Source organism: Hyla sarda, unplaced genomic scaffold (genome assembly GCF_029499605.1).
Source record: "Hyla sarda isolate aHylSar1 unplaced genomic scaffold, aHylSar1.hap1 scaffold_361, whole genome shotgun sequence".
In the NCBI taxonomy this organism is placed as follows: Eukaryota; Metazoa; Chordata; class Amphibia; order Anura; family Hylidae; genus Hyla; species Hyla sarda.
This window is the reverse complement of record NW_026610381.1, coordinates 183,116-206,561: the sequence shown is the minus strand read 5'-3', so window position 1 is coordinate 206,561 and position 23,446 is coordinate 183,116. Positions and strand designations below refer to the sequence as shown.

At 42.2% G+C, this 23,446-nt stretch overlaps 1 protein-coding gene across 1 annotated transcript in view; it reads left to right on the top strand.

The window, feature by feature from the left end:
* The window catches only part of NPR2 (natriuretic peptide receptor 2), a 95,645-nt gene that overhangs the window by 53,025 nt on the left and 19,174 nt on the right, over positions 1-23,446 (top strand). The window contains exons 6-11 of the mRNA XM_056553732.1: positions 7,058-7,190; positions 7,263-7,347; positions 8,452-8,572; positions 13,493-13,567; positions 14,408-14,485; positions 20,935-21,039. Coding sequence (XP_056409707.1) covers positions 7,058-7,190; positions 7,263-7,347; positions 8,452-8,572; positions 13,493-13,567; positions 14,408-14,485; positions 20,935-21,039 — 597 coding nt within the window. The remainder of the gene's footprint in view (positions 1-7,057; positions 7,191-7,262; positions 7,348-8,451; positions 8,573-13,492; positions 13,568-14,407; positions 14,486-20,934; positions 21,040-23,446) is intronic.

Genomic DNA, 23,446 nt, shown 5'->3' with positions numbered 1-23,446 from the left:
CATCAAAGGTAATTAATCTATCTTCACGTGTTTTGACCCCTGAACAAGAATCTGTACTAAATATGGGATTATCTTTTTCTCCCACGTCTAGCGTGGACGTTTTTGAGGTCCAAAAAGACCTCCACCTGTTTGCAAGAAAGTTCCTGTTCAAAAAGATTTTTCACGTCAGATCTACGGCATAATTTTGTTCATCCCTAGATTAATTATTGGCACTTCAGGCCTTGGAAGAGCTATCGGACGAACCATCCACTTCTCAAACTTCATGGTTCCCTCAAAGTCTCATCCCCAAGTCACGTAAGTTCCCCCCATGTCTATTTCTTCCCATTTGGATATTTTTCTGCAGACCACCTGTCATGAGCTTGAGAAAATGTCAAAAAAATCGTCTTTTTGATAATTGTACACGCATACAGAGGGAAGCCATTGATCAACTCAAATCCCTCAGGGATGTGATTATCAAACCCTCTGACAAAGGGGGCAATGTAGTCATTTGGCCCCTGGAACTGTACGAGAAGGAGGCTTTCAGACAATTGAAGGACTCCACCTACTATAAACGCTTGACATTTAATCCACTTACCAAATTTCAGGGGGAACTATTTTCTATCCTTCGACAGGCAAATTCCAAGGGAATCATCACGTCACAACAAGAACAACATCTCAAGATTGAATATCCTACGATCGCTACGTTCTACCTGCTCCCTAAAGTTCACAAGCAACTCCCCCATCCTCCAGGTAGGCCAATAGTGTCCGGTTCAAATAATTTCTGTGAACTGATATGTAAATTAATTGATCATGTCCTCAGGCCAATCGTTGAGACGTTACCTTCCTACATTAAAGACACTACAGACGCCTTGAGAAGGATTGAGGATATTCAATTGGACGAAGACATGGTTATCGTCACGAGTGACGTTGAAGCCCTATATACCTCTATCCGTCATCACGATGGTCTGCGTGCCGTTGGCGAAACCCTTCGGATGTCGGGCATTGATAGCGATCGTGGTGAGTTCATTTTGGAACTCCTCAATTTTGCCTTATCCCATAATTTCTTTCTCTTTAAAGATGTATATTACTTACAAACACAAGGGACTGCGATGGGCGCGGCATGTGCGCCATCGTATGCAAATTTGTTTTTGGGGGCCTGGGAACAATCCATTTTCATCACCGACCCCATCCCTCACATTGAGAAAGTGCAAATGTGGGCTAGGTTCATTGACGATATCATCTTTGTTTGGAAAGGTTCTCTCTCGGATCTCCAGCGATTCATGGAATCTTTGAACAGGAATACCCTCAACATCAAGCTGACGTATAAGGTGGGCAGACACCACATGGATTTCTTGGACATCTCCTTTGTGGATAATAGGGGGTATGTACAGACCGATCTATTCCGTAAACCAACTGCCACTAATTCTCTTCTTCATGCCCACTCTGCACATCCCCAGAACCTCATTAGAGGTATACCGATGGGCCAGTTTTTACGTCTTAAACGTATCTGTTCTTCAGAACCTGCGTTTGAACATCGGGCCGCGGTACTTTGGACCAGGTTTTCTGAGAGGGGCTACAAAGAAAGTTGGATTAAGCGGGCGTATCTACGAGCAAAACATATGAGCAGGAACAGTCTTCTTCAGACTAGGCATAAGGACAAGAGTGACAACCAGGTAAGACTGATTACGTCCTACCATGCTCAAGTACCCCAAGTGAAAGATATCTTACTTAAAATTGTAACATACTGCTGGCTGATCCGGTTTTAAGTCTGTACATACCCAAAACACCTTCCCTTACCTTCAGAAGGAGTCCCAACCTGAGAGACATGTTGGTTCATAGCCATCTCAGGGGCAAGAAATCGGAACCACTGTTCGGCGCAGCGAAGCCCAAATGGGGATGTCGCCCATGTGGTCATTGTGTAGCTTGCCCCAATATGTACACGGACACTAGTTTTGTCAATTATGACGGCAGTAGGGTGTTTCAGATTCGTCATACCATTCTGTGCAACACTGTCGGGGTCATCTACCACTTGATCTGCCCGTGTAACCCTGTCTATATAGGGATGACAACTCGTGAATTGAAAAAACGCATTAGGGAACACGTCTTGGGAGTCACAGCAGCAATACATGAAGATGACATCACACGTCTGACCACAATTCCACGCCACTTTAAAATTCATCACGATTGTGACCCTACTCAAATCAAGGTGAGAGGAATAGACAGGATTCTCTCAGGGGCACGAGGAGGAAATTGGAAAGTGAGATTGGCTCAGATTGAAACTAGATGGATATATAGGTTAAATACCCTTCCACCAAAAGGATTAAACAATAATGCGAGTTTTGCACCATTTATTTAAGCGCTGTGACTTTAGGTAGTGATCCTCCCGATCCGCGTGTGTTTATTACCACTTATCTGGTGGGTTGTTTTTAATGTGTTTGTCTTGTTTATATTGGTTTTAATCCTCTTTTCTTTGTCTCTTTTTGTTTTTAGATATCCCATGGTGTCTACAGTTCTCTCCAGTGTTATTTTGTCCTACCTGCCATGTATCCATATTCCTACCTCCTGCTGTATTTGTAACCTATACATGAATTCATCATTATTTCTTAGCATATAGACAGCTTTATACATCTAATACCGGTCCATTTATTGGACATTTTTACTCGTCTTCTTTTTTCACATTAATAATTTATACTCTGTGCTGCCGAGTGGTTTTTTCCAGCATATTCTATATAAATTCATCTGTATAGCAGTTTATTATATTAATGCACTTTATTATACATAGCACCGCGCGCTTCTATCCTAGTGATTCACTTGTATTATTATTTTCACTCATTTTTCTCTATTATCTTACATTGGTCACCTTTTTACCATATTCTATCACTGATTTTATCCCTGTATTTTTAATCGATATATATATTTATATCCCCTATCAATTGTTGTTTTTATTATGCACTTATATGGACTTTTTTCGTCCTCGGGCACTTTAGTATTGATACTTTCACCTAACGTGTTTATTTTCAGGGATCTAATAGTTTTTCTCTATCACGGATCCTCCCAATAATAGGTTTGGACCATATTTTATTTTAATACATTTTCACATCACCATTTTGTCTATTCAATCAGTTTAATGACTTTCTGTGTCACTTACTCCTCCTTTTTCATCATTATTTCACATTTATGTTTTAGTTTGCTATTTTTGATACATTTTCCAATAATTAACTAATTAATTTCATAATACACGTCTGTTTAATTATTTTTCCTTACTCTTTTTCTAGGGGATTTTCGTCTCTTCACTGATCATCATTTTTCACATTCATCACATTTCGGGTGGGTCTCCCAGTCACTTTGTCCCCCTTTCATAGTTTGTTGCACTTTTTGGCTTGTGGTGTTATATCTGTATCCACCTGTATGTTTTATGTTGTGTCTTGTTATTTATGTCTATGTCGGCCGATCCCCTTGGTGCGGTTTGCAGATACTCGGGATGTTCGCATCCTGTTATGTGCCTAGATCGCACTGCTACTAGTACTCTCCCACTGCGATACGGCGCGGGTACCGCCCCCTGTCATTCAAGCTGTAACGCGCAGACTCCTCCGATCATGTGACCGCCTAGTGATGATGCGGGATCACATGACCGGTCTCTGGTCATGTGACCAGGAAGTCTTTGAGCTCATCCAGCGCAGCACTTCTCCAATGGCGGCGCGCAGTGATGATGCGCTAGTCGCATCTCATTATACAGCACCATACTAGGAGGTGAGATAGACAGGTGGGACTTATTACTGGCGATCAGATAGAGAGGTAGGTCCAGTGGTATGAGGGGCAATGATGGCCTCTTATTGGATTAGACAGCTATCAATCATCTAGAGGAGGGACACCATTGGTGGAGTGAGGATTTATATACCCACCTGGCAGGAGGTTTAGACACGCTCCCTGATGAAGCACAGGCGAAACATACGTTGGGGTAGGAGGAGGCAGGTGTGTGGCTGCATGGCAGGAGGACTTTATGGTGTCTCATTCATTTCTCCCTTGGTGACTCTCTGTTTCTTGTATTCTTTCCCATTTAGGACATTCTTTGATGTGTCACTGTTACATTATTTGTTCCCCATATGTTTATAGCCATCTTGTAATAATATCCAGTGACCTCTTCCATGTTTACATTTGTATTTTCTATGGTACCCCAGTTATTCCCTGTACTCCATGTAGGGCCACACCACTTACCTGCTCCCATCTTCTGTGACTGCCATTGTAGTGCCTTATTTTATCCTCTTTTTATTATTTTTTATTGTATGTATTTTTTGCATATGTGTTAATAAAAGTTATTTTTACATGATCTGGTTCTAGTTTGTTGGTAGATCCCCATAACAGTGTGTCCCCTACGGATCCCCCCCCCCCACATAACAGTGTGTCCCCTACGGATCCCCCCCCCCATAACAGTGTGTCCCCTACGGACCCCCCCCATAACAGTATGTCCCCTACGGATCCCCCCCCCCCACAACAGTGTGTCCCCTAAGGATCCCCCCCCATAACAGTGTGTCCCCTACGGATCCCCCCCATAACAGTGTCTTTGGTGGGGTCTCTGATGGGGCGGTGAGGTGCAGCAGTAATGACCAGGGATGGTGACCGGGTAGAAGACTCTGGGTTTTGCCGCTTAACCTGAGACCAAAAGTCATTTTGTCACCCAAGACTGTAACTGTCATCCTGTTAGGCTCATACTGCTGTAAGCTCCTGTCCCCCACTGGGCAGTATATGTGGTCACTGTTATCATCTTTCCCATAGGTTGTTGGGCCCATGCTGCTGTAAGCTCCTGTCCCCACTGGTCAGGATATGTGGTCACTGTTATCTTCTTTCCTGTAGGTTGTTGGGCCCATGCTGCTGTAAGCTCCTGTCCCCCACTGGTCAGAATATGTGGTCACTGTTATCTCCTTTCCCGTAGGTTGTTGGGCCCATGCTGCTTTAAGCTCCTGTCCCCCACTGGTCAGGATATGTGGTCACTGTTATCTTCTTTCCCGTAGGTTGTTGGGCCCATGCTGCTGTAAGCTCCTGTCCCCCACTGGTCAGGATATGTGGTCACTGCTGTTGTCTTTCCTATAGGTTGTTGGGCCCGTGCTGCTGTAAGCTCCTGTCCCCCACTGGTCAGGATATGTGGTCACTGCTGTAATCTTTCCTATAGTTTGTTGAGCTCATGCTGCTGTAATCTCCTGACCCCCACTGGTCAGGATATGTGGTCACTGTTATCTTCTTTCCTGTAGGTTGTTGGGGCCCATGCTGCTGTAAGCTCCTGTCCCCCACTGGTCAGGATATGTGGTCACAGCTGTTGTCTTTCCTATAGGTTGTTGGGGCCCATGCTGCTGTAAGCTCCTGTCCCCCACTGGTCAGGATATGTGGTCACTGTTATCATCTTTCCCATAGGTTGTTGGGCCCATGCTGCTGTAAGCTCCTGTCCCCACTGGTCAGGATATGTGGTCACTGTTATCTTCTTTCCTGTAGGTTGTTGGGCCCATGCTGCTGTAAGCTCCTGTCCCCCACTGGTCAGAATATGTGGTCACTGTTATCTCCTTTCCCGTAGGTTGTTGGGCCCATGCTGCTTTAAGCTCCTGTCCCCCACTGGTCAGGATATGTGGTCACTGTTATCTTCTTTCCCGTAGGTTGTTGGGCCCATGCTGCTGTAAGCTCCTGTCCCCCACTGGTCAGGATATGTGGTCACTGCTGTTGTCTTTCCTATAGGTTGTTGGGCCCGTGCTGCTGTAAGCTCCTGTCCCCCACTGGTCAGGATATGTGGTCACTGCTGTAATCTTTCCTATAGTTTGTTGAGCTCATGCTGCTGTAATCTCCTGACCCCCACTGGTCAGGATATGTGGTCACTGTTATCTTCTTTCCTGTAGGTTGTTGGGGCCCATGCTGCTGTAAGCTCCTGTCCCCCACTGGTCAGGATATGTGGTCACTGCTGTTGTCTTTCCTATAGGTTGTTGGGGCCCATGCTGCTGTAAGCTCCTGTCCCCCACTGGTCAGGATATGTGGTCACTGCTGTTGTCTTTCCTATAGGTTGTTGGGGCCCATGCTGCTGTAAGCTCCTGTCCCCCACTGGTCAGGATATGTGGTCACTGTTATTTTCTTTCCTATAGGTTGTTGGGGCCCATGCTGCTGTAAGCTCCTGTCCCCCACTGGTCAGGATATGTGGTCACTGTTATTTTCTTTCCTATAGGTTGTTGGGGCCCATGCTGCTGTAAGCTCCTGTCCCCCACTGGTCAGGATATGTGGTCACTGCTGTTGTCTTTCCTATAGGTTGTTGGGGCTCATGTTGCTGTAAGCTCCTGTCCCCCACTGGTCAGGATATGTGGTCACTGTTATTTTCTTTCCAATAGGTTGTTGGGGCCCATGCTGCTGTAAGCTCCTGTCCCCCACTGGTCAGGATATGTGGTCACTGCTGTTGTCTTTCCTATAGGTTGTTGGGGCTCATGTTGCTGTAAGCTCCTGTCCCCCACTGGTCAGGATATGTGGTCACTGTTATTTTCTTTCCTATAGGTTGTTGGGGCCCATGCTGCTGTAAGCTCGTGTCCCCCACTGGTCAGGATATGTGGTCACTGCTGTTGTCTTTCCTATAGGTTGTTGGGGCTCATGTTGCTGTAAACTCCTGTCCCCCACTGGTCAGAATATGTGGTCACTGTTATTTTCTTTCCTATAGGTTGTTGGGGCCCATGCTGCTGTAAGCTCCTGTCCCCCACTGGTCAGGATATGTGGTCACTGTTATTTTCTTTCCTATAGGTTGTTGGGGCCCATGCTGCTGTAAGCTCGTGTCCCCCACTGGTCAGGATATGTGGTCACTGCTGTTGTCTTTCCTATAGGTTGTTGGGGCTCATGTTGCTGTAAACTCCTGTCCCCCACTGGTCAGAATATGTGGTCACTGTTATTTTCTTTCCTATAGGTTGTTGGGGCCCATGCTGCTGTAAGCTCCTGTCCCCCACTGTTCAGGTTATGTGGTCACTGCTGTTGTCTTTCCTATAGGTTGTTGGGCCCATGCTGCTGTAAGCTCCTGTCCCCCACTGGTCAGGATATGTGGTCACTGTTATTTTCTTTCCTATAGGTTGTTGGCCATTATGATGGGATAACAAAGCAGATGAACTGGACGGGGACACCGATTCTGTGGCTGAAGGGTTCCCCGCCCTCGGACAGCCCTCCCTGTGTATTTGATAGTGAGGACCCCTCGTGCGTTAAGAGTAAGTGACCGTCATCTCCTGTGTCCCCAGAGGGCAGGGGCCACGTCTCTTCTCACTGTTGTTTCTTCTCAGCTCCTCTCTCCACATTAGCCATGGTGGCTCTTGGGGCCGGACTCACCCTGCTGATGTGTGGGATGGCCAGTATCCTTATAATGAGGTGAGTGTGCAGTGGGCGGGGTCTCCTCTGTGATGTCATCAGGATATTCTGCAGGGGGCGGGGTCTCCTCTGTGATGTCATCAGGATATTTGGGGGTCACTGTCTGCAGGGGCGGGGTCACCTCTGTGATGTCATCAGGATATTCTGAAGGGGGCGGGGTCATCGGGATATATGGGGATCACTGTCTACAGGGGGTGGGGTCATCAGGATATTTGGGGGTCACTGTCTACAGGGGCGGAGTCTCTAATGTCATCAGGATATTCTGCAAGGGGTGGGGTCACCTCTGTGATGTCCTCAGGATATTTGGGGGTCACTGACTTCAGGAGGCGGGGTCTCTCATCAGGATATTCTGCAGGGGGCAGGGTCTCCTCTGATGTCATCAGGATATTTGGGGGTCACTGTCTGCAGGGGGCGGGGTCTCTGATGTCATCAGGATATTCTGCAGGGGACGGGGTCTCCTCTGTGATGTCATCAGGATATTCTGCAGGGGGCGGGGTCTGTGATGTCATCAGGATATTTGGGGTTCACTGTCTGCAGGGGGCGGGGTCTCTGATGTCATCAGGATATTCTGCAGGGGGCGGGGTCTCCTCTGTGATGTCATCAGGATATTCTGCAGGGGGCGGAGTCTGTGATGTCATCAGGATATTTGGGGGTCACTGTCTGTAGGGGCGGGGTCTCTGATGTCATCAGGATATTCTGCAGGGGGCGGGGTCTCCTCTGTGATGTCATCAGGATATTCTGCAGGGGGCGGGGTCTGTGATGTCATCAGGATATTTGGAGGTCACTGTCTGTAGGGGGCGGGGTCTCTGATGTCATCAGGATATTCTGCAGGGGGCGGGGTCTCCTCTGTGATGTCATCAGGATATTCTGCAGGGGGCAGGGTCTGTGATGTCATCAGGATATTTGGGGGTTACTGTCTGCAGGGGGTGGGGTCTCTGATGTCATCAGGATATTCTGCAGGGGGCGGGGTCTGTGATGTCATCAGGATATTTGGGGGTTACTGTCTGCAGGGGGCGGGGTCTCTGATGTCATCAGGATATTCTGCAGGGGGCGGGGTCTGTGATGTCATCAGGATATTTGGGGTCACTGTTTGTCTGTTTGCAGGAAGCTGATGCTGGAGAAGGAATTGGCGAGTATGTTGTGGAGGATCCGCTGGGAGGAGCTACAATTCGGCAACTCGGAGAAATACCACAAGTGTGCCGGGAGCCGCCTGACACTGTCACTAGTGAGGAGCCCCCCTACTCCATTATTACCCCAATTACCCCAGTGATTACCTCATACCCCAGTTATTATCTCATACCCCAGTTATTATCTCATACCCCAGTGATTACCTCATACCCCAATGATTACCTCATACCCCAGTGATTACCTCATACCCCAGTGATTATCTCATACCCCAGTTATTATCTCATACCCCAGTGATTACCTCATACCCCAATGATTATCTCATACCCCAATGATTACCTCATACCCCAGTGATTACCTCATACCCCAATGATTACCTCATACCCCAGTGATTACCTCATACCCCAGTGATTACCTCATACTCCAATGATTATCTCATACCCCAATGATTACCTCATACCCCAATGATTATCTCATACCCCAATGATTATCTCATACCCCAATGATTACCTCATACCCCAATGATTATCTCATACCCCAATGATTACCTCATACCCCAATGATTATCTCATACCCCAATGATTACCTCATACCCCAATGATTACCACATACCCCAATGATTACCTCATACCCCAATGATTACCTCATACCCCAATGATTACCTCATACCCCAATGATTACCTCATACCCCAGTGATTACCTCATACCCCAGTTATTACCTCATACCCCAGCGATTACCTCATACCCCAATGATTACCTCATACCCCAGTTATTACCTCATACCCCAGTGATTACCACATACCCCAATGATTATCTCATACCCCAATGATTACCTCATACCCCAGTGATTACCTCATACCCCAGTGATTACCTCATACCCCAGTGATTATCTCATACCCCAATGATTACCTCATACCCCAGTTATTATCTCATACCCCAATGATTACCTCATACCCCAGTGATTATCTCATACCCCAATGATTACCTCATACCCCAGTTATTACCTCATACCCCAGTGATTATCTCATACCCCAATGATTACCTCATACCCCAGTTATTACCTCATACCCCAGTGATTATCTCATACCCCAGTGTTTACCTCATACCCCAGTGATTATCTCATACCCCAATGATTACCTCATACCCCAGTGATTATCTCATACCCCAGTGTTTACCACATACCCCAGTGATTACCTCATACCTCAGTTATTACCTCATACCCCAGTGATTATCTCATACCCCAGTGTTTACCTCATACCCCAGTGATTACCACATACCCCAATGATTATCTCATACCCCAATGATTACCTCATACCCCAGTTATTACCTCATACCCCAGTGATTATCTCATACCCCAATGATTACCTCATACCCCAGTTATTACCTCATACCCCAGTGATTACCTCATACCCCAGTGATTACCTCATACCCCAATGATTATCTCATACCCCAATGATTACCTCATACCCCAATGATTATCTCATACCCCAATGATTACCTCATACCCCAGTTATTACCTCATACCCCAGTGATTACCTCATACCCCAGTGATTACCTCATACCCCAATGATTACCTCATACCCCAGTTATTACCTCATACCCCAGTGATTACCTCATACCCCAATGATTATCTCATACCCCAGTTATTACCACATACCCCAATGATTATCTCATACCCCAATGATTATCTCATACCCCAGTTATTACCACATACCCCAATGATTATCTCATACCCCAGTTATTACCACATACCCCAATGATTATCTCATACTCCAGTTATTACCACATACCCCAGTTATTACCACATACCCCAATGATTACCACATACCCCAATGATTATCTCATACCCCAGTTATTACCACATACCCCAATGATTATCTCATACCCCAGTTATTACCACATACCCCAATGATTATCTCATACCCCAGTTATTACCACATACCCCAATGATTATCTCATACCCCAGTTATTACCACATACCCCAATGATTACCACATACCCCAGTGATTATCTCATACCCCAGTTATTACCACATACCCCAATGATTACCACATACCCCAATGATTATCTCATACCCCAGTTATTACCACATACCCCAATGATTACCACATACCCCAATGATTATCTCATACCCCAGTTATTACCACATACCCCAATGATTACCACATACCCCAATGATTATCTCATACCCCAGTTATTACCACATACCCCAATGATTACCACATACCCCAATGATTATCTCATACCCCAGTTATTACCACATACCCCAATGATTACCACATACCCCAATGATTATCTCATACCCCAGTGATTACCTCATACCCCAGTTATTACCACATACCCCAATGATTACCTCATACCCCAATGATTATCTCATACCCCAGTTATTACCACATACCCCAATGATTATCTCATACTCCAGTTATTACCACATACCCCAGTTATTACCACATACCCCAATGATTACCACATACCCCAATGATTATCTCATACCCCAGTTATTACCACATACCCCAATGATTATCTCATACCCCAGTTATTACCACATACCCCAATGATTATCTCATACCCCAGTTATTACCACATACCCCAATGATTATCTCATACCCCAGTTATTACCACATACCCCAATGATTACCACATACCCCAGTGATTACCTCATACCCCAGTTATTACCACATACCCCAATGATTACCACATACCCCAGTGATTATCTCATACCCCAGTTATTACCACATACCCCAATGATTACCACATACCCCAATGATTATCTCATACCCCAGTTATTACCACATACCCCAATGATTACCACATACCCCAATGATTATCTCATACCCCAGTTATTACCACATACCCCAATGATTACCACATACCCCAATGATTATCTCATACCCCAGTTATTACCACATACCCCAATGATTACCACATACCCCAATGATTATCTCATACCCCAGTTATTACCACATACCCCAATGATTACCACATACCCCAATGATTATCTCATACCCCAGTGATTACCTCATACCCCAGTTATTACCACATACCCCAATGATTACCTCATACCCCAATGATTATCTCATACCCCAGTTATTACCACATACCCCAATGATTATCTCATACCCCAGTTATTACCACATACCCCAATGATTACCACATACCCCAATGATTATCTCATACCCCAGTTATTACCACATACCCCAATGATTACCACATACCCCAATGATTATCTCATACCACAGTTATTACCTCATACCCCAGATATTACCACATACCCCAATGATTATCTCATACCCCAGTGATTACCTCATACCCTAGTTATTACCACATACCCCAATGATTATCTCATACCCCAGTTATTACCACATACCCCAATGATTACCACATACCCCAGTGATTATCTCATACCCCAATGATTATCTCATACCCCAGTGATTATCTCATACCCCAGTGATTACCACATACCCCAATGATTACCTCATACCCCAGTGATTACCTCATACCCCAGTGATTACCACATACCCCAGTGATTACCACATACCCCAATGATTACCTCATACCCCAGTGATTATCTCATACCCCAGTGATTACCTCATACCCCAGTGATTACCACATACCCCAATGATTACCTCATACCCCAGTGATTATCTCATACCCCAGTGATTACCTCATACCCCAGTGATTACCACATACCCCAATGATTACCTCATACCCCAATGATTACCTCATACCCCAATGATTACCTCATACCCCAGTGATTACCTCATACCCCAGTGATTACCACATACCCCAATGATTACCACATACTCCAATGATTATCTCATACCCCAGTGATTACCACATACCCCAGTGATTACCTCATACCCCAGTGATTACCACATACCCCAATGATTACCTCATACCCCAGTGATTATCTCATACCCCAGTGATTACCTCATACCCCAGTGATTACCACATACCCCAATGATTACCTCATACCCCAATGATTACCTCATACCCCAATGATTACCTCATACCCCAGTGATTACCTCATACCCCAGTGATTACCACATACCCCAATGATTACCACATACTCCAATGATTATCTCATACCCCAGTTATTACCACATACCCCAATGATTACCTCATACCCCAATGATTACCTCATACCCCAATGATTACCTCATACCCCAGTGATTACCACATACCCCAATGATTACCTCATACCCCAGTGATTACCTCATACCCCAGTGATTACCACATACCCCAGTTATTACCACATACTCCAGTTATTACCTCATACCCCAGTGATTACCACATACCCCAGTGATTACCACATACCCCAGTGATTACCACATACCCCAGTGATTACCTCATACCCCAGTGATTACCTCATACCCCAGTGATTACCTCATACCCCAGTGATTACCTCATACCCCAGTTATTACCACATACCCGTTATTACCACATACCCCAGTTATTACCTCATACCCCAATGATTATCTCATACCCCAATGATTATCTCATACCCCAATGATTACCCCAGTGATTACCTCATACCCCAGTTATTACCCCAAACCCGTTATTACTCCAGTTATTGCCTCATACCCCAATGATTATCTCATACCCCAGTTATTACCACATACCTCAATGATTATCTCATACCCCAATGATTACCCCAGTGATTACCTCATACCCCAGTTATTGCCTCATACCCCAATGATTACCTCATACCCCAATGATTACCCCATACCCCAGTTATTACCTTATATGCCAATTACCCCCATTATGACACCATAGCCCAATCTATTTCCCCATAACCCAATCCATTCTCGGTAGGTGTTGTAGGATCTCCTATATTATATATGGTGGGCCCCTGACCTCTGTACTGTGGCCCTATTCTGCTCTCATCCATCCCTGGTCCTGCACCAGTCACAGATCTGGAAGGTCCTGTGGCCCCTGCAGTAGATCACCGCAGAGGGCCCACCATTGTGTTTGATAGACTTGTGCTCGTGTTGTGTGTGACTGTCTCTCTTTGTCCTAGAGAGGCTCCAGTTATGGTTCTCTGATGACGGCTCATGGGAAATACCAAATCTTTGCCAACACCGGACATTTTAAGGTGATTGCTCTGTAAATATCACGACTCTCTAGACTTCCCTCCTGGACTCTCTCTAGACTTCCCTCCTGGACTCTCTCTAGACTTCCCTCCTGGACTCTCTCTAGACTTCCCTCATGGACTCTCTCTAGACTTCCCTCATGGACTCTCTCGAGACTTCCCTCCTGGACTCTCTCTCTAGACTTCCCTCCTGGACTCTCTCACCGTCCTTCATGACTATTCGTCTCTGTGTCTCCTGAAAGTCTCACCTCTATCCCTCACCTTCTCTCTCATTAATGACTCTTCTCTGTATCGGTGACTTTCTGTCTCTTCACCTTTTTGCTTTCTGTTTCATCTTTCTTTTCCCCCGGTCCCTATCATTTCTGACAGTTCCTCTCTTGCCGTCGCCGCCCTCTCTTGTCGTCGCCGCCCTCTCTTGTCGTCGCCGCCCTCTCTTGCCGTCGTGCCCTCTCTTGCCGTCGCCCTCTCTTGTAGAGCTGGCCATAAACATGAGGTACGTGTCGGCTGACCGCGGTGGCCTGACCAGCCAACCATCTACATTAGGTGTATGGTGACCTCTGGACTCTCTGGAGGGAGAAGGATCGGGTATGTTGTATTTCAATAGTCCAATCCTTTTATATAAGACACGAGTCTCTGGCAGCGTTTTCTCTCCTCTCCCCATTAATATACCTGAACAAACATTCATATGTATGCCGATATCGGCTGACAACTATCTTACCTATGCGGCCACTGTTGTCTGTCCCGTGGTCTGTCCCGTGGTCTGTCCCGTGGTCTGTCCGTGGTCTGTCCCGTCGCCCACCCCTTAGGGCCCATCTCACGGTCTCTTGTGTCCGTTTCTTTCAGGGTAATGTCGTTGCCATCAAGCACGTGAATAAGAAGCGTATAGAGCTGACACGACAGGTTCTCTTCGAGCTCAAACATGTGAGTATAAGGTTGTGATGATGTCATAGACCCCGGAGACATGTCAATATAAGGCTGTGATGATGTCATAGACCCCGGGGACATGTCAGTATAAGGCTGTGATGATGTCATAGGCCCCAGGGACATGTCAGTATAAGGCTGTGATGATGTCATGGACCCCGGAGACATGTCAGTATAAGGCTGTGATGATGTCATAGGCCCCGGAGACATGTCAGTATAAGGCTGTGATGATGTCATAGACCCCGGGGACATGTTAGTATAAGGCTGTGATGATGTCATAGACCCCATGGACATGTGACTATAAGGCTGTGATGATGTCATAGACCGGGGGGGACATGTTAGTATAAGGCTGTGATGATGTCATAGACCCCGGAGACATGTCAGTATAAGGCTGTGATGATGTCATAGACCCCATGGACATGTGACTATAAGGCTGTGATGATGTCATAGACCCCGGGGACACATGACAATGATCCTAAATATCAGATATATACCTTAGATGTAGACCTGAATGTCAGTCAGCTGCTTCTAAGGCCAGAAGATACTGTGGTGTATGACGGCCTCAGAGTAACATAATATTGGGCACTGGTTCATAGTAAGGAAACAAAGACCAGCGGATGAACTGAAAGGGCCCAGAGCATCAAATTATAGGAATATGTATTTAGCTTTGAGAAGAGACAATTGGGTGAGAGTATCTCCAGAATTTACGGTCTTTTGTTCTCGGTATGTAGTGGTAAGTACCAAAAAAAAAAAAAAAGTGTCTTAAAAAGGACAACGGGGAAAGGACCATAAGGCCCAAGGAAAGACAACCAGTGACCGGGAAAAGGATCATAAAGCCCAAGGAAGGACAACCAGTGACCAGGGAGAGGATCATAAGGCCCAAGGAGGGACAACCAGTGACCGGGACAGGATCATAAGGCCCAAGGAAGTGGACAACCAGTGACCGGGACAGGATCATAAGGCCCAAGGAAGGACAACCAGTGACCGGGAAAAGGATCATAAAGCCCAAGGAAGGACAACCAGTGACTGGGAAAAGGATCATAAAGCCCAAGGAAGGACAACCAGTGACCAGGAAAAGGATCATAAGGCCCAAGGAAAGACAACCAGTGACCGGGAAAAGGATCATAAGGCCCAAGGAAAAACAACCAGTGACCGGGAAAAGGATCATAAAGCCCATGGAAGGACAACCAGTGACCGGGATAAGGATCATAAGGCCCAAGGAAAGACAACCAGTGACCGGGAAAAGGATCATAAGGCCCAAGGAAGGACAACCAGTGACCAGGGAGAGGATCATAAGGCCCAAGGAGGGACAACCAGTGACCGGGACAGGATCATAAGGCCCAAGGAAGGACAACCAGTGACCGGGACAGGATCATAAGGCCCAAGGAAGGACAACCAGTGACCGGGAAAGGATCATAAGGCCCAAGGAAGGACAACTAGTGACCAGGGAGAGGATCATAAGGCCCAAGGAGGGACAACCAGTAACGGGAAAAGGATCATAAGGCCCAAGGAGGGACAACCAGTGACCGGGAAAAGGATCATAAGGCCCAAGGAAGGGCAGCCAGTGACCTGGGAAAAGGACCATAAGGCCCAAGGAAGAACAACCAGTGACCAGGACAGGATCATAAGGACCAAGGAAGGACAACCATTGACCAGGACAGGATCATAAGGCCCAAGGAAGGACAACCAGTGACCGGGAAAAGGATCATAAGGCCCAAGGAAGGACAACCAGTGACCGGGACACGATCATAATGCCCAAGGAAGGACAACCAGTGACCGGGACACGATTAAAGGCTATCCCATTTGCTGTAGAGCAAACTGCTTAAAAACTTCCTGCTGGCGATGATAGAGTCAAATCATACAGGACATCGCAGCTGTGTATGGGGCCCTGCAGATCACAAATGCTGAAGCAGGGGGCCGGGGTCTAGTCTGGGGGTCGGGGTCTAGTCTGGGGGTCGGGGTCTAGTCTGGGGGTCGGGGTCTAGTCTGGGGGTCGGGGTCTAGTCTGGGGGTCGGGGTCTAGTCTGGGGGTTGGGGTCTAGTCTGGGGGTCGGGGTCTAGTCTGGGGGTCGGGGTCTAGTCTGGGGGTTGGGGTCTAGTCTGGGGGTCGGGGTCTAGTCTGGGGGTCGGGGTCTAGTCTGGGGGTCGGGGTCTAGTCTGGGGGTTGGGGTCTAGTCTGGGGGTCGGGGTCTAGTCTGGGGGTCGGGGTCTAGTCTGGGGGTTGGGGTCTAGTCTGGGGGTCGGGGTCTAGTCTGGGGGTCGGGGTCTAGTCTGGGTAGGCCATCAGGTTGTAGATCAGGAGCCCATGGTTATTATTCTGGTTATTATTCTGGTTATTATGTTATTATTCTGGTTATTATGTTATTATTCTGGTTATTATGTTATTATTCTGGTTACTATGTTATTATTCTGGTTATTATGTTATTATTCTGGTTATTATGTTATTATTCTGGTTATTATTCTGGTTATTATGTTATTATTCTGGTTACTATGTTATTATTCTGGTTATTATGTTATTATTCTGGTTATTCTGGTTATTATGTTATTATTCTGGTTATTATGTTATTATTCTGGTTATTATGGTTATTATTCTGGTTACTATGTTATTATGGTTATTATTATGGTTATTATGGTTATTATGTTATTATTATGGTTATTATGTTATTATTATGGTTATTATTATGGTTATTCTGGTTATTATTATGGTTATTCTGGTTATTATTATGGTTATTCTGGTTATTCTGTTATTATTCTGGTTATTATTCTGGTTATTATTATGGTTATTATTCTGGTTATTATGTTATTATTATGGTTATTCTGGTTATTATTCTGGTTATTATGTTATTATTCTGGTTATTATGTTATTATTCTGGTTATTATGGTTATTATTCTGGTTATTATTCTGGTTATTCTGGTTATTATTCTGGTTACTATGTTATTATTCTGGTTATTATGGTTATTATTCTGGTTATTATTCTGGTTATTCTGGTTATTATTCTGGTTACTATGTTATTATTCTGGTTATTATGTTATTCTGGTTATTATTATGGTTATTATGTTATTATGTTATTATTCTGGTTATTATTCTGGTTATTCTGGTTATTATTCTGGTTACTATGTTATTATTCTGGTTATTATGTTATTCTGGTTATTATTCTGGTTATTATGTTATTATTCCGGTTATTATTCTGGTTATTATGTTATTATGTTATTATTCTGGTTATTATTATGGTTATTATGTTATTATGTTATTATTCTGGTTATTATTCTGGTTATTATGTTATTATGTTATTATTCTGGTTATTATGTTATTATTCTGGGTATTATTATGGTTATTATGTTATTATTCTGGTTATTATTCTGGTTATTATGGTTATTATTCTGGTTATTATGTTATTATTATGGTTATTATGGTTATTATTCTGGTTATTATGTTATTATTCTGAGTATTATGGTTTTATTATGGTTATTATCTTATTATTATGTTATTATTATGGTTATTCTGGTTATTATATTGTTGTTCTGGTTATTATTCTGGTTATTATGTTATTATTCTGGTTATTATGTTATTATTCTGGTTATTATGGTATTATTCTGGTTACTATGTTATTATTCTGGTTATTATGTTATTATTCTGGTTATTCTGGTTATTATGTTATTATTCTGGGTATTATGTTATTATTCTGGTTATTATGGTTATTATTCTGGTTACTATGTTATTATGGTTATTATGGTTATTATTATGGTTATTATGTTATTATTATGGTTATTATGGTTATTATGTTATTATTATGGTTATTATGTTATTATTATGGTTATTCTGGTTATTATTATGGTTATTCTGGTTATTATTATGGTTATTCTGGTTATTATGTTATTATTCTGGTTATTATGTTATTATTCTGGTTATTATTCTGGTTATTATTCTGGTTATTATTATGGTTATTATTATGGTTATTATGTTATTATTATGGTTATTCTGGTTATTATTCTGGTTATTATGTTATTATTCTGGTATTATTCTGGTTATTATGTTATTATTCTGGTTATTATGGTTATTATTCTGGTTATTATTCTGGTTATTCTGGTTACTATGTTATTATTCTGGTTATTATGGTTATTATTCTGGTTATTATTCTGGTTATTCTGGTTATTATTCTGGTTACTATGTTATTATTCTGGTTATTATGTTATTCTGGTTATTATTCTGGTTATTATGTTATTATTATGGTTATTATGTTATTATGTTATTATTCCGGTTATTATTCTGGTTATTATGTTATTATGTTATTATTCTGGTTATTATTATGGTTATTATGTTATTATGTTATTATTCTGGTTATTATTCTGGTTATTATGTTATTATGTTATTATTCTGGTTATTATGGTATTATTCTGGTTATTATATTGTTGTTCTGGTTATTATTCTGGTTATTATGTTATTATTCTGGTTATTATGTTATTATTCTGGTTATTATGTTATTATTCTGGTATTATTCTGGTTATTATGTTATTATTCTGGTTACTATGTTATTATTCTGGTTACTATGTTATTATTCTGGTTATTATGTTATTATTCTGGGTATTAGTACGGTTATTATGGTTATTATTCTAGTTATGTTATTATTATGGTTATTAGTCTGGTTATTAGTCTGGTTATTATTCTGGTTATTATTCTGGTTATTATGTTATTATTCTGGTTATTATGTTATTATTCTGGTTATTAGTACGGTTATTATGGTTATTATTCTGGTTATTATGTTATTATTCTGGTTATTATTCTGGTTATTATTCTGGTTATGTTATTATTATGGTTATTAGTCTGGTTATTATTCTGGTTATTATTCTGGTTATTATTCTGGTTATTATGTTATTATTCTGGTTATTAGTACGGTTATTATGGTTATTATTCTGGTTATTATGTTATTATTCTGGTTATTATTCTGGTTATTATTCTGGTTATGTTATTATTATGGTTATTAGTCTGGTTATTATTCTGGTTATTATTCTGGTTATTATTCTGGTTATTATTCTGGTTATTATGTTATTATTCTGGTTATTAGTACGGTTATTATGGTTATTATTCTGGTTATTATGTTATTATTCTGGTTATTATGTTATTATTCTGGTTATTATGGTATTATTCTGGTTATTATTCTGGTTATTATGTTATTATTATGGTTATTAGTACGGTTATTATGGTATTATTCTGGTTATGATGTTATTATTCTGGTTATTATTATGGTTATTATGTTATTATGTTATTATTCTGGTTATTATGGTTATTATTCTGGTTATTATATTGTTGTTCTGGTTATTATTCTGGTTATTATGTTATTATTCTGGTTATTATGTTATTATTCTGGTATTATTATGGTTATTATGTTATTATTCTGGTTACTATGTTATTATTCTGGTTATTATGTTATTATTATGGTTATTAGTCTGGTTATTATTCTGGTTATTATTCTGGTTATTATGTTATTATTCTGGTTATTATGTTATTATTCTGGTTATTACGTTATTCTGTTATTATTATGGTTATTCTGGTTAATATTCTGGTTATTATGGTTATTATGTTATTATGTTATTATTCTGGTTATTATTATGGTTATGATGTTATTATGTTATTATTCTGGTTATTATGGTATTATTCTGGTTATTATATTGTTGTTCTGGTTATTATTCTGGTTACTATGTTATTATTCTGGTTATTATGTTATTCTGGTTATTAGTCTGGTTATTATGTTATTATTCTGGTATTATTATGGTTATTATGTTATTATTATGGTTATTATTATGGTTATTATGGTTATTATTCTGGTTATTATTATGGTTATTATGGTTTTATTATGGTTATTATTCTGGTTATTATATTGTTGTTCTGGTTATTATTCTGGTTATTATGTTATTATTCTGGTTATTATGTTATTATTCTGGTTATTATTATGGTTATTATGTTATTATTCTGGTTATTATTCTGGTTATTATGGTTATTATTCTGGTTATTATGTTATTATTATGGTTATTATGGTTATTATTCTGGTTATTATGTTATTATTATGGTTATTATGGTTATTATTCTGGTTATTATGTTATTATTCTGGGTATTATGGTTTGATTATGGTTATTATCTTATTATTATGTTATTATTATGGTTATTCTGGTTATTATATTGTTGTTCTGGTTATTATTCTGGTTATTATGTTATTATTCTGGGTATTATGGTTTGATTATGGTTATTATCTTATTATTATGTTGTTATTATTATGGTTATTCTGGTTATTATATTGTTGTTCTGGTTATTATTCTGGTTATTATATTGTTGTTCTGGTTATTATTCTGGTTATTATGTTATTCTGGTTGTTATTCTGGTTATTATGTTATTATGGTTGTTACTTTGCTCTTTCCTGTCCTTTTGACCAGATTTATTATCTTCTCGCACACAGATGAGGGACGTGCAGTTCAACCATCTGACTCGGTTCCTTGGCGCCTGCATTGACCCTCCAAACATTTGTATTGTTACTGAGTATTGCCCCCGGGGCAGTCTACAGGTAAGTGGGAAGAATTATCCTCCCCCCCCCCCCCCCCCAGGAGGCGTTAACTCGGAGATTTTTCAGCAGATTTTTTCCCTCTCCTAGGTCAGAAACATAATCCCCCTGCACATTCCCTCTCTTAGATCAGATATATAATCCCCCTGCACATTCCCTCTCTTAGATCAGATACATAATCCTCCTGCACATTCTCTCCCTCTTAGATCAGATACATAATCCTCCTCCACATTCCCTCTCTTAGGTCACATACATAATCCTCCTGTACATTCCCTCTCTTAGGTCAGATATATAATCCTCCTGCACATTCCCTCTCTTAGATCAGATATATAATCCTCCTGCACATTCCCTCTCTCAGGTGAGATACATAATCCTCCTGCACATTCCCTCTCTTAGATCAGATACATAATCCTCCTGCACATTCCCTCTCTTAGGTCACATACATAATCCTCCTGCACATTCCCTCTCTTAGGTCACATACATAATCCTCCTGCACATTCCCTCTTTTAGGTCACATACATAATCCTCCTGTACATTCCCTCTCTTAGGTCACATACATAATCCTCCTGCACATTCCCTCTCTTAGGTCACATACATAATCCTCCTGCACATTCCCTCTCTTAGGTCAGATACATAATCCTCCTGCACATTACCTCTCTTAGGTCAGATATATAATCCTCCTGCACATTCCCTCTCTTAGGTCACATACATAATCCTCCTGCACATTCCCTCTCTTAGGTCAGATACATAATCCCCCTGCACATTCCCTCTCTTAGATCAGATATATAATCCCCCTGTACATTCCCTCTCTTAGATCAGATACATAATCCTCCTCCACATTCCCTCTCTTAGGTCAGATACATAATCCTCCTGCACATTACCTCTCTTAGGTCAGATATATAATCCTCCTGCACATTCCCTCTCTTAGGTCAGATATATAATCCTCCTGCACATTCCCTCTCTTAGGTCACATACATAATCCTCCTGCACATTCCCTCTCTTAGGTCACATGATTAATCCTCCTGCACATTCCCTCTCTTAGGTCAGATATATAATCCTCCTGCACATTCCCTCTCTTAGGTCACATACATATTCCTCCTGCACATTCCCTCTCTTAGGTCAGATACATAATCCTCCTGCACATTCCCTCTCTTAGGTCACATACATAATCCTCCTGCACATTCCCTCTCTTAGGTCACATACATAATCCTCTTGCACATTCCCTCTCTTAGGTCAAATACATAATCCTCCTCCACATTCCCTCTCTTAGGTCAGATATATAATCCTCCTGCACATTCCCTCTCTTAGGTCAGATACATAATCCTCCTGCACATTCCCTCTCTTAGGTCACATACATAATCCTCCTGCACATTCCCTCTCTTAGGTCACATACATAATCCTCCTGCACATTCCCTCTCTTAGGTCACATACATAATCCTCCTGCACATTCCCTCTCTTAGGTCACATACATAATCCTCCTGCACATTCCCTCTCTTAGGTCACATACATAATCCTCCTGCACATTCCCTCTCTTAGGTCACATACATAATCCTCCTGCACATTACCTCTCTTAGGTCAGATACATAATCCTCCTCCACATTCCCTCTCTTAGGTCAGATATATAATCCTCCTGCACATTCCCTCTCTTAGGTCAGATATATAATCCTCCTGCACATTCCCTCTCTTAGGTCAGATATATAATCCTCCTCCACATTCCCTCTCTTAGGTCACACGATTAATCCTCCGGCACATTCCCTCTCTTAGGTCAGAAACATAATCCCCCTGCACATTCCCTCTCTTAGATCAGATATATAATCCTCCTGCACATTCCCTCTCTTAGGTCAGAAACATAATCCCCCTGCACATTCCCTCTCTTAGGTCACATACATAATCCTCCTGCACATTCCCTCTCTTAGGTCACATACATAATCCTCCTGCACATTCCCTCTCTTAGGTCACATACATAATCCTCCTGCACATTACCTCTTTTAGGTCAGATACATAATCCTCCTCCACATTCCCTCTCTTAGGTCAGATATATAATCCTCCTGCACATTCCCTCTCTTAGGTCAGATATATAATCCTCCTGCACATTCCCTCTCTTAGGTCAGATATATAATCCTCCTCCACATTCCCTCTCTTAGGTCACACGATTAATCCTCCGGCACATTCCCTCTCTTAGATCAGATACATAATCCTCCTCCACATTCCCTCTCTTAGGTCACATACATAATCCTCCTGCACATTCCCTCTCTTAGGTCACATACATAATCCTCCTGCACATTCCCTCTCTTAGGTAACATACATAATCCTCCTGCACATTCCCTCTCTTAGGTAACATACATAATCCTCCTGCACATTCCCTCTCTTAGGTCAGATATATAATCCTCCTGCACATTCCCTCTCTTAG